The sequence below is a fragment of the Neopelma chrysocephalum genome, unplaced genomic scaffold (assembly GCF_003984885.1).
Source record: "Neopelma chrysocephalum unplaced genomic scaffold, ASM398488v2 Primary Assembly neopelma1_97390, whole genome shotgun sequence".
NCBI classification, from domain to species: domain Eukaryota; kingdom Metazoa; phylum Chordata; class Aves; order Passeriformes; family Pipridae; genus Neopelma; species Neopelma chrysocephalum.
Window position 1 is genome coordinate 6,097,445 of NW_020926031.1, and position 13,238 is coordinate 6,110,682.

The window sequence follows — 13,238 nt, forward strand, 5'->3', positions numbered from 1 at the left end:
TTTTGTTCTGTATTTAGTTAAAATAAAGATATTCCTGTATTCAGTTCGTCATCCTTAGCCTGGGATTCAGAAGCCCATACCCGAGGGCAGATTTGAGTCCCACTATTTCCCCCCTCCAGTCTTTTAAGGATTTGTAACAGTGACTGAAGTGCTATTTTAAAGGTAAAGGTGTGAGAATTAGGATGATCAGTGTTTTGACACCAACTATATTTGTTGAGGGACTCAGACAAGTAAATGAAGCTTTTCAGTCATGTTTCCTGTGTCACAGACTTTCTTTATCAAGTACTGGCTCTAGAGAGCCTGGTACAGGCAGGATTTCTCTGTTGATCTTGTTAGGGAGAACTACAGTAATACCATTAATATATGAACACTTGTCCTCTTTAAGATTCTCCCTCAAAGCACCAAGGCCCCCAAAGGGTATAAGGTGGTGCTATCATCAAAAAAGGGTTTTGAGCCTCCAGCTTAGGAAGGTCTGCAACCTTTTGCCTGCCCCTTGAGCTGTTCAACCATCTCAGGCTCCCAAAGCCTGAGGGAGGGAGGAATAACTCGGTCGTGAGTTGACGTTTATTTCTGGAGCATGCTTTGGCATATATCAAGTTAGACTTTGGGGAATTTAAACTGATTTAATCCATCATTAATTTACTTCCCAAGCAAGATTGCTAATGCAGTCTGAGTGGCTGCTGGAGAAGGACACATGAATCTGTTTGAATTTAGTCATGTCCTTCTACCAGTGACAGCAACTGTCAGAATTGATACACCCTCCTTGTTAAGATAAATTACTTTTTTCTACCTTTTCATCTCTGTTTGTTTGGAGTTCCCCATAGCTTGCCAGGGCAGATTGGACAGCTGTGAGCTAGGCACTCTGTTACCCTCTGGGCAAGTTTTTTGTCCCCTGAAAGGACTGGTTATAGAGAGAAATCAGCAGAATTTGCTGGGGTGCAGAGGGAAAAGTGCAAGAAGCTGATCTGAAAATCTTTGCTCTATATACGCTTATGACCTAAGAATACTTTCCAGACATGGGCCTATTTTTCAGGCTTTTCTTGTTTTTCATAGATGAAGTGAGTGTCTCTCAATTTTAATTTCTGAAAAATCATTCTTCTTGGTCTTTTACACATAAGACCTACTCTTTTCTGGTTTGTTTTGCTACCAGCTCAGTTTGCTGCTGCTTCACTGCAAAACTGAATGAGGTGTGTACTGGTAAGGAAAAAGTAGCTTTACTGATGTACAATACACGTTTAATTGAAGGTGATTAAAATGAGAGTAAGAGACAAGTCACTTCAATTAAAACTTTTTAGAGAATATATGAAATCAAATATCTTCTAAAAAGGATCAAAAAAAGTGTATTTTGATTGGGAAATGCTTTGGTTTAGGGTGTTATTTCAGGCAATTTATGCCTCTGTAATCTCTTCTAAAGTAAACATCACCCTCTTGTCGAAGGTGTGTCTCACTGAAGAGGGGGCAGGTGAGATTGCACCATATGGTGCATCAAGCATGGCAAAAGTCCATTTGCTTAGTTTTGTTACAGGAGAATGGTGACTGAGTCAAGCAAAGTACAACCTTTAGAAAGCATCACAGAGTGAGAATTTGGTTTAACCCTTTGACTTCATCACTGACTTCAGTTTCCTGCCGGAAGATGGATTTTCTGAAACTCTAGCTTGACAGCATTCTTCTATGAACTGCTCCTACTCTTCACTGTAAATACACTCTCCTCCTGTATATACTGCTATGCATCTTCACCCTTCCATACTATAAAACAGCAAAAAGCTAGCTTGTATATCACTGGGTTCTGCCTAAAGTATGTGTGACCCAGAAATACATGTTTTCCAGGTTTACTAATTTAGGCTAAGGGAAAGAACCCTCCACAAAAGTGTTCCTTTTTCTGAAGTAACAGAGGACTTGATTCAGAGTCCTGAGTTCTGCTTGATTATAAATGTGAGGTTTAGGTAACCATTTCAAATGGGAATTTCTGCTTGCTTTATACTATACAATAAAGAAGGCCTAACTTTGTGGGTTTTTTGAGGGATTGTAGGCACTTGTTTTGAGATGGGTTAGTTTTGCTTAGAGGGCTTCTTAAGAGAGGACTGTACCTTAAAATAAGAGATAGAGTTCAGTTACTGGGTCTCTAAGAGATTTTCTTTGTACAAAATGTAATTTTTTTCCTCCAAAGAAAGCAGCTGTTAACATTTAAGAGAATTACATCTTGTGATGCAAAAGTGTTACCAGCTTTCAAATGATAACTGAAGCTCTGAAAGTCTGATCAGCTGGGATCAACTGATACCATATTAGTTTTTATTGCCATATTTGCAGCTTCTGTTAATAAAATAGTGACCTGAAAGTGTAAATTTACAACTGAGAATGCGTAAACATCAAGTTTAAGTTAAATCGACAAAATAATTACTTGGAATTTGATGGGTTTATTGTTTCCTTGTTTGGCTTTTTTTTTTTTTTCCCCCACCAACCAGCTTTCTGATTTTTTTCAGGATTCTTGTGTTTTCTGAACATTCTTGTCTTAGGCTATTCTGAAATACTTTGTGGTTTCATTTGTGTAAGTAAGATTTTTAAATTTTTCTTCTGCTTGTGCTACCAGTTCCCTAGGCATGTTCCATATATTCCTACAAGTGGGAGTTGTCTGAATTTCTGTATGCAGCATTAAAACTTTGTCCTATTCTTCATAAAGGAACTTTTTAAAAGAAAGAATTGCGACCCTACCATCTATCCACGTGCCCTTACTCATGTGCTTCAGCCTCAGATTAACATAGGAACTACTTCTTTTGCTCCCCTCTCTTTGTAGAACTTTGTTCTGTGGGAAGGCAAGCAGATACTTTTATTTAAGTTTTGTTCATTTTACCTCTTCGATATGGTGTCTCTAGGAGAATGCTATGTAGCTACTTTATAACTTTTGCATTCAGTATGAAGAGGAGATGAGGAGGGAGCATGAACCTCTCAGTGTACATCCCATTAAATCATTTTCGTTTCAAAGAACTACCTGATAGAAACCACACTAAGAAAGCAGTCCTGCTCAAGCCACAGTTTGAGACTGCTCCTTGTCAAAATATCCTAAGCACTGGGTAAAAGAAAGACTGAGGGTCTTGTCTTCAAAAATCATGCTGTGGTCAGTTGGTCACTGTTTGGTCCTTGTTCCTGGCTGACATAGTATTCCATGACACTATCTCTACTTTGTGTGGATCTCATGACTTGCAGTACACACAGGGCTTTAATTTGCCTGATACCCCTGAGGGATGGCTAAACATGGAAGTAGGTTGCTGAGTGTACAGTGTCATGGGAAGTGAGTTTTGTTTTGTGAAGAACAAATTTGAGTACTTGTGAGACATTTTCAGTTTCCAACAAACAACTCCTATTAAAGCAGCAAGTCTCTTTAATAGGATGGCTTGTCAGAACTGAAATGTCAACTTGTAAACCTGCATGACTTGGAGCTTATTTCCTAGCCGAAGTATTTTCCATCTCAGGCATTACTGTTGTTTTGTAGTAGTTTTTGAATGTTCTATGTTCAAAGAAAAGAGTAAAACTTAATTCCTTTACATTTAACACAAGCTGGCTCCTTGGACAATTTTAGTAGTTTTCTGAACAAAGCATCTTGAGGAAAATGTATTCCCAAGGGGCAAAGCCATAGAAGTTACACCATAATAGTTGGAATGAAAATTAACACATCTGGCTTCTTTATTTTATTGAGAAGATTTCAAAGGTCCTATGATGAGTTGTCTTTTATTAGTTAAAATTCTGGATTGTCTGTCTCATGAGACACTAATTGTATTACTCAGTTTTATATGGATTCGTTTTGATTACCAATATTATGATGGTCCAGTGTGCCTTGGATTTGGTTGTTGCCAGATCGGCTGGTGAGAATGTAATTATACACATTTACTAGAGAGATGTGTGGAAAAAGAAAATTACCAAAACAACTTTGTTCATTTTCTGTTCAGTGAAGAAAAAAATGTTCTTTGGACCCAGTTTCCATTCCAGGTCAGTTCAGTGCATGAGTAGGAACTCCTGATTACCCCATTCAATGGCTTGACTCTTGAGAGTTCCAGTTCTTATTGCCTTTTGTCTGCCTTACTGTGAGTATATGCTGAAGAATGTTTGCTGGAAACCCTTTAAAATGTCAAAGATTAAATGCTTGTTCCACTCATGTTTCTAGACAAGAACTCCCTGTGATCTCTTTTTCAACTTTACACAGATGAAGAGGACTTTATTCACTTTGAAGATACTATGTCACCAACTATGCAGAATTCCCAAACTGGAGTAGAGCATGTTAATTATGCTTGGGCTCAAAGTGGAAATGAAGCCGAATATTGGCAGCATTTGAACTTGGGAAGTAAAGGGGCTCAGGTTTCCTTCTAGGGAAACTATAGTCTTCTGGGATAAAAGGAAGTCCACTGCTTTGCAAACCTGAATTAGCTGCTTTCCTCCAGTATCTCCCTGGGAACTTCTATGTACTGAGGATCTCTGGAAAATGGTTCATTTTATTCAATTGCAGAAATAAAGATATACCTTAGAACTTCAGCCATCTTGTTGGTGACTGAAGTTTCATGCTGCAACCTGAAATTAAAGGGTGAAGGAATAGTAGATGTAATGTGAGACAAAATTATCGCAAAGGATGATTAGTTATGGAAACCAAGGCGAATCACCTCCACATGCTTGGAGTATTGTTATCCCAGAGGAAAGAGCGTTTGACCAGAAGTGTCCAGTGTGAGAGAAAGGACAAGTGAAGCAGGAGCATGACCAGCTTAATCTTTTCTTGCTCAGAAATGTGGAAAGAAGTTGGGTTCAGTCGATGAGCAAGGCTTAAATTTGCTATGTATCATATCGTCTTTTCTTTACTCTTTTGGTGGCTTTTACCTTTTCACTAATGTTTGTGTCCCTTACAGGGTTTGATATTACTGCAAGGCAATCAAGTGAACGAGCTGCCACCTAATCCTGATGAACCAGGAAAACATCTCTTTGAAATTACCCCAGGTATGCCACCATTTCCTAGTGCTTTCAACATAACATCACTTTATTCCCATCAATTCTCATTAATGATAATCAAATTGTACTGATCATTTCACTCCTAAGTGTTCTGATACACTCACCAGATTATCTAGTGAGGCTGGGAAATGGGACTTGACAGATTACATGGTGTTCTTTGTTTTGGATAAAAGTGCTGCTGTGGTATCTCATTTTCATTTCATGGTAGTTGAGATGCATAATGCTCCTTGATTTTTCTGTTTGGAGGGGGCTCCTTGCTTGGAGTGCTGTGTGGTCTCTCAAGCTGATGTATTTTTCTGGTTGTTTAGGGAGAAACTGATACAGAACACACCACAGAATTTATGGAAAAGGGGCATGCAGTATCTGGATTTAATTTCTTTCATGTATACTAGCCCTCATGTATAGTAGTTTCAGAGGTCAGGGAGAGAAAAACTCTTCAAAACATTTCTTTTTGGATGAAAGGTTAAAGAGAACAGGTGACCTGGCAGGGAAGAGAGGTTGAAATTTTATTTGATAGAAAGTATAATGATCAGTTTAGTGTAGTATTAATGTAAAACTTTTGCAGTTGTTTTAGCTCCCATGTAAATGCTTCTTCAGGACAGGATCGGTACCTCCAGTGTATATTTGAAGTTGAGTTCTCTGTTGTAAGATAGGAGCAATTGTATTCACTTTATTCAATTCTGATTGTATTTGGGAGAGGGCCATCCCTGTGCATAGATTTGAATACACTTTTGGAGATAGTTTCAGATGGCAGGATCTACAGAGAAAACAAACAACCTATTGCACCACTAGCAGTTTTAGAGCAGAGGAGTGAGAAAGATGAACCGGCTTAGTCCTTCCACAGCTCTCTCCCAATACTTGAAGACTGAGTTCTGGGAAACAAGAAGGGACACAAGTGTGACTGTGTTAAAAAATTATGTGTGTGCACTGGCTCAGTTGTGCTTTTACTCTATGGCCAGCTTCTCCTGCATGGGCTGCCTGTCCATGCTGCTTGGCATTGTCTGTTCACCCACAGTGGGGGTGGTGTCAATAGGGTAGATAAAAGTAATTACATTAGGCTGCCTCTTTTTTAATGGAAGGGACAACACTTGTCCCTATATTTGAATGTTATTGCTGTGGAGGCACGTGTGTTTTTACCCATTTCTTTGGGGTCGCTGTCCTAGTGCCCAATTAGGCTGGTTTAAAATGCCTGCATTGCACACCCCTCTTGACACAGTATCAGGCAGAGCAAGAAGAACAGGCAGTGCTGTAAGGTTTTCAATTACATCAGCAGACACCGTTATGCAATGATTTAGTCACAGAATTCTGTTTGACACACAGGAAGCTATTTGGGGAGATTTTCTTTTTCCTCCTCCTAATCACTGCACACTTTCTGTTAATCCCTTTTTTTTTCCTTACACTGCACCATGCCCTCATAGGCAGGGCTCCACAAACAGCAGGGCATTGGGCTCACCGTGTTTCTTGCTTGGAGGATCTCCAAGGAAATGGCATTCATTGTCTGTCTGAATGTGACACATCTGCATTGGTTTTCAAAGATTGTGCACTGTACTGCTGTAGAAGGACTGTGGACCTGCAATGTGAAAGCACTTGGGTTGTTGTGATTGTGAATGATCCCATGTGTTGTGGCAGTGATCTGAAATAACTGAGCCACAGAGTGGCTTGGTTGAGTTTCCTGCAGGTTTGAATTTCCTCTGGTTCTAGATGGGAATATAGTCATTCTGCATGTCTTGCTCAACCTGTCAGGCTGTATTACTGTAAGCTGCAAAAGACTGTCCTAAACTGCAGTTAGCTGTTACTTCAGTGGACTTGGTAAAGCAGTGCCATGTGGCTACTTCATAGAGGCTATACAGAAGGGTGGCAAAAAGTTACACTGTTCAGCATAGTTGTGAATCCCAGGACATTTGTGTTCAGCTTGTGGTTTTGACATTGCCCTTTTATGTGTTCCCTGGAAAAATAATTCAGTCTTAGTGTTCCACTGACTTGTCTGCAAAATGAAGATATTTATTCCTAACTTGTAGAGTTAATCCATTCATGTTTGTAGCAAACCTAGTTGCTACGTGGATAGCAAGTATTGACAACTGCTATAAATAGCCAGTCAATACTGAATGTGATTGGCACAGACGTCACTGGAGAATGTGGCCTGAAGAGTTCCCCGTTTTGTTCACAGTACATTTATTCTGTGCTGGTTTTGGCATAAATGCCCTTTCTTTTTTGCACGTGTTCTGAAATGACAGTGTTCTGCATGGCTGCCAGCCTGCAGAACACCCACATAGTGAACTGCTCTCAAACGGATGCCAGACAGGAAGGGGGGCACAAATGATCTTGCAGGACCCTAATGTTTATTTTCCATAATTTCCTATCTCCCTGTGTTGGATGAATGGCCATGATCATACCTCTGCCTAACTGTGCTTCAGTTCTCCCACTGTAAGCTAGGACTCTATGGTTTCTATAGGGATTATGAGAATTTTTAAGTTGTCTTAACTAAGTTTGGGATTTTGTGAATACAGGTACACTTGATACCTGTAAATATAGATATGGGATTTCACTATGCTAGTAAGCATCAGAGCTTTAACTAATAAAATTAAGAATGGAGTGCAGCATTGCTAAAACATTCCTAGAGCTGATACCAGCCAAGTCTGTGGTACCAGTTACCTCAAAAAATTTATTTTGTGATCAATATTTAAGGCTCTCAGCATCTTTGTTGTGGAACTGTTGGTGGGATCTTCCCACCTTTCCTCTGCTGCAAGCTGTGTAAAGCTGGACTGTGGGAGCTACTCCCTCAGAGTGCAGGGACTAGAGTAACAGCATGTCCTGTGCTGTAACAGAGCATGTATTGATTTTCTGCTGAGTAACAAGAACTAATGATGGGCATTGTGTATTATTCATGTTTCATCAAGTTCATTTTTAAGCTGTATAGAGCAGCTGGGAGAAGGGTTAACTAGGGACATGAGACTGCGGAACAGTTCTACAGTCAAACCAGTGTTAGATCTGGTGACAGGACTTCCTGAAATATGTTCTCTATCTTTTTTTTGGGGGGGGGGAACTCTTAAATTCCTGGACCCTTTTTAACCCATGCATGCTTTCCTCTGTCATAGCTAGAAGTTCAAAGTGGAATGGCAGAGTAAAATAATGTGGCCTCAAGTTGCTCTCATACTCCAGTGCAAATTAGCAAATGGGGGATGTTTTTATAAAATTATCAGGGTAGTATGAGGTCAGATGCAAAGTAATTATCCCACAGCAGCTGGTATTTATGGATAGAAATAACCAACTGTATGTTGCCTGGGAGAGGAGTCTTAAAGCTGGCAACAGAAACAGCAGCTGACTGATTACTAGGGACAACAAAACAACCTAGTGTTAGCCTGGAGTTACAGTGCACTTCAGAATGGTGTAATGCAATGTGTAAGAAGCCACAGGGATTAATCTCTGAAAATGTCTGAAGGAATATTGATGACTTAAATGCTCCTGAAGTCTCACCTTTTAGGAAACTGATGTTTTTAATTAATGTCTTATGGCAAATGGTCTGCCTAGTTTTATTCCCTAGTTTTTGCAGCACTATGAGGTGCTCAAGTTTCTCTGCAGTCAGAGATAATTCCCTGATGTAATAAGGTTTTCAGAGTCAAGGAAGGGAGTGGTAAAAAGGTTCAGAAGTTAGGAGGTGAAAAGTGTTGTCTTTTGATAGGTATGGCAAGGGTTGCTACAAACTGCTTGGAGAATAGCTTTTCTTTGTAGAACATTTGATGACTTTTGAGGATATTCTATTCTACTTCAGCATGGATTTGATGGAGAGTAAGAGAAAGAAAATAGAAACATGAACAAGAAATTTTCTATGGATTACCTGGTACCTCTTTGGCTAACATCCTCACCTGTAGTGCAGGAAACCCAAGTTTGTTTCACTGGATTTAGACCAGGAACCTAAATTTGTCACCTGTGTAGTGGCCAAGTGCCCTCAGTGACTACTGGTTTGTTGGGGGGTTTGTTTTGGTTTGTTGTTTGTTTGGGTTCTTTTCTGGGGAATATTTTAACAAACTGGTATGTTATGGTTGAAAGCAGCCTGAGAAATTCCTGACCAAAACTCATGGTACACATCTAAGTGTCTCCTTGTCACTGATGATAGCTGGTTCCTGTTTCTTGCCATAGTGCTTTATGCCAAGGTGAACAATCACAGCTCTTAGCTGAGACTTTCTGTGAGTGCAGTTTTGTAATAAGTTTAATTTTATTTAAACTGGAAGCCGCTGCTGGAGGGTTTGATCTTGCTTTCTTCCTTTCCTCTTGGGTTCTTCCAAATATCTAATCATATCTCTCACTTCAGCTCTTATGACTGTAAAACGTTTTAAGACCAGCTGGACTTCAGGTCAATCCAACTAAGCCTGAGAAAAAGTGGTTGCATTTTGTGCTCCAGTCAAGTTATACCACAAACCCTCTTTTTAGGGAGGCAGTTCAGTCCTCTTCATAATTTTTATTTTGGTCTTTTTGCAGACTCAGCCAGAACACGAATGATTGCCTATACTTGATTCACATGTAGAAGGTTATTTTCAAAACTTTACAAGTCAGATCTCTATGACATGGTCTTCAGTTAGTTATAAAGGCTGAGCTCAGTATAGGCAACTCGCCCTACAAAAAGGATTTGCATTTAATTCTGACTCTTTTAAAGATTGACCAGTGGTTGCATTATGCCAGAAGTTAGGCTGCAGCAAAGTAAAATGCCTCATCCAGGAACTTGCTGCTGGGTTTATGTAGAAGCTACTTCACTGCCTTTGTTGTGCAAAATAACAAGAAGGAAATCAAGAAAGGCAGAATCAGAAGGTGGGAGTCCTAACTCTTACAGGGACGGTAGTTGTTGTCTATTTGTTCTGTAGAGGTCTGTTAGTGTTGTTGACAGTGTCTTACAGAGAAGTTGGAGTGGCAGCTTGTTTTTCTTGTGCCAGTAGGTTGAATGATGCCTACAAAGCTGTCTGCTCTGTGGTAATCTTCTGTGTCTCAGGAGATTGACACCAACTAAGTTATGTTTGTTGCCTTTTTATCTCTGTTCCTGTTGAGATGATGTGTAATTAAAATACCTGGAGGGGAAATGAGAAAATCATACATTAAAAATCATTCCATGTTCTCTATTATTCAGTGCAAATTGTAATTCTAACTAACAGCAGGAAACTGAGTTTGCTGGTAATTAAGTTTTCTCCCGAAGTCTACAGCTGAAAACTGACTGTGCATATCTGAATATGTGATAATGTTGGTATTTAAGAGTTATATTTAGATTTCTGTGTTTTGGCACTCAGGATATTGACTAGAGAAATGGCAGCAAAATAAAGTAGTTCTAAGTCCTACTAGAAAGACTAAGACAATGTAGTTGCAGCAGTGCACTATGGAAACACTTAGCAAGTGAGCTGCAGACACTACAATGTCCATGGCATTGCATTGACCTGGACAAGAACATTGGTGATATTGGTTTTGCAGTGGAAGGCCCTGTCTAATCTGTGTTTAGTACTTATAGATGTCTGGAGTGCAACTGAGGGCATACAATTATCTCTATGTCACTGAAAGAGATAACTTTTTCAATTTTTCAATTTAAAAAGAGATAGATTTTTCCATTAATTAAGGAGGGAGAAACATTGAATGTCTTTTCTAAACTGTCTTTCCAAAGGAGTGCCCAGAATGACAAAACCGCATGCCTTCTTTGTAGTCACAGTCTGTAAAATGTTGTTCATTGTTGCCTTATAGCTTGGGTTAAAGACCTTTAAGGTAATAACGTCTTAGCACTAAGATAGTGACAGGTCCATCTCCTTGTCTTTTGCCAGATGCAGAGCCTCTTTGTATGTTCAAGTGCAGTTTGAGACTCCTTGAAAGTGTATCCTGCACTTCTCTAACTGAAAGTTTTTGGCGCGTTCCTCTTTCTATACGTTCTGCTTGCTCCGTCTCTCCTGAGCACTAGATGGTGCTGGTTCTTTCCAGCTTTTGCTTGGACACTTGCTGCCGGTTATGGTGTGTCTTGAATCACTGGAGTGTGTGTTGATCCTCCTAGAGGAAATTAGCTACTCTTTTTCGTTCATTGGTGTCTCCTCAGAAGAAATCAGCAAGCAAGAGTTCCCTCAAATTGTCATTGCCCAGCCTGTCAAGTCAATACTATGCTCAGTAATGACTATGTGGGAAAGCCACTTGAACCTAGATCTCCATTGTTTCAGGTTAACATACTGATCTGGGGGTTACTGGCTATTTAGTGGCATCTATCTGACTGTTCTCTCCTTCCCCCATTCTGAGCTTGATGCATATTTTGAAAAATAAGTTTATCTGGAGACTTTTCCTATTTTAAAGAATTGGTGTTTGCCAAAAGATACTAGTTGTTTTCCTTAGGGCTACTCCTTTCCTAACTATACCGAAACTATTTTATCCAGCTGAAAAAAACAGCTTTTGTGGTCTGTCCAGAATTTGATAACTTCATTTAGCATCAGAAGAAGTATCAATCAGCTGTCAATATTTCTAGGCTTGTTTTACAAATGCATTCCAGTTGAACAACTGTTATTTGGATAAGTTAGTGGAGGCCCTCATTTCCCTCATACTGATACTATACACTAACAACTGAAGTCTTCTGCAAGCAAGGCATATCTTACTGATTTCCTGATCTGTCCTTTCTCTCTACCATGCCACTGAATTCTTCTGAGAACATGAAAAAAAAGGCTGAACTCTGCTCTCAATTCATGTAACGTTACTGATTTCAACAGTGTTGTGTTCAGTCCAGTGGTGTATCCCTGCAGCTTGACCAATACACTTCTGCCTACTTATGGTGATGACTCATTGCAGGTGAAGGTCTTCGGACTTCATCCAGACTGTTGTACAGAAAGGTTATTAGGCTCCCTCACAGCCCTTTTCCCCTGAGGGCTGTGAGACTCTGATAGTTAAGGATGTTTTGGCTTACCTTACCTTATCAACTTAAAACATCTTGAAGGGCATCAGAAGGCACCTGCAGTCTGTAAATTGCTTTTTGCTTTGGGTTTTTTTTTCCCTAGTGTATGCAATGCCCAAGGCTTATGTTTGCATTTGGCAGCAATGATCCTGCTTCATGAAATAAACAAGATCCTGCTTTTTGTTTTATTTTGTTTGATCCCTCAGTACTCTAAGGCCCTGGGCAGTTGAAAGCAGAACTGGAAATGGGCTGTGACAGCATACATGTGTTCTGCTGTCCTGGAATTTGTGTTCCAGGAGAAGTTCTGCATGTGATCCCTGAACAGTAGCACCTAGCTGTCTTTAATGCACGTGCTGACTTTCAACAAGAATGATGGTTTTCACAACTTCAATTGCAATAGCAAGTCCTGCTGGGAAAGGATCATGAGGCTTAAGAAGTTTCATGAATAGGGCTTTTTGCTAGTGCAGATCATTAAAACATAACCTCTGACCATTCTTGAGCAGTTTTCCTTAACCCATTGTATTCCTGAAAGACAAATACAGCATAGCATTTTGTGTAGGCTGCCCTTTGGGTATAGAAATGTGGCTTTGTAGCACGATGGCACATTGCTACTGGAATCTACAAGGCACCATTTGATCCCCTCAGGTTGTCCTTTTAGTGCAAATTAGGTAAGATTTTGAATACTTCCTGCTGAGACCTTCCAGAGTGAGCTCTGCTATTGAATATTCTGCCTTGAGGATAATATATTAAGTCCTAAGGCATATGTAGTTAGTAGATGGTTTTTTAAAGTGTCTTGGTGCAAGAACAGCTTTGTTCCATAAAGATATGCTTATAAAACTGTCAACAAGATCAGTTATGTAATACCATCTCTATATTTATTGCTAGTTCGTCAAAAATCAGATTTTCAGTGCCATGTTGCAGCTTGTGTGCTCTGGTGCTGCTGTTATAGGTTAAGCTTTTTTCAGCATCAGAAGCAACTGAGTTCCTATTTGCAATAAGAGTGGATTAATTCTTCACAAGATTTATGCAATGTCTGGGGTCCCTGAGGCTAATAAAGTAGTCTTGTAGGCTAGCATGATAAAGTAAAATAAAATAGGTCACATGATATATGCCAGTGTGCTAGTTCACAGCACACACCAAATTCTAGTGGTAATGAAATAAGTATTATAAGTCAACCTTAGCACAAAGAAAACAAAACATCAAGCTAAAAGTAAGTTTACTGCTTAGGTGCCTGCCCCACAAATATTTTACCAGCTTAATAATCTTACTGAGGTGAGTTGATCTTCTAAGTCTTGTGGGATTGGGCCCTTTATTTGAACTTCATATTCTTTACCTTGTGTGTCCCTACAATACCTAC

At 39.7% G+C, this 13,238-nt stretch overlaps 1 protein-coding gene across 3 annotated transcripts in view; it reads left to right on the top strand.

Annotated features, from left to right (window-relative positions):
- Positions 1 to 13,238, top strand: part of ARHGAP22 (Rho GTPase activating protein 22) — a 149,124-nt gene that overhangs the window by 25,212 nt on the left and 110,674 nt on the right. For all 3 annotated transcript variants that reach the window (XM_027672265.1, XM_027672263.1, XM_027672264.1), the window contains exon 3: positions 4,887 to 4,974. In XM_027672265.1, coding sequence (XP_027528066.1) covers positions 4,887 to 4,974 — 88 coding nt within the window. The remainder of the gene's footprint in view (positions 1 to 4,886; positions 4,975 to 13,238) is intronic.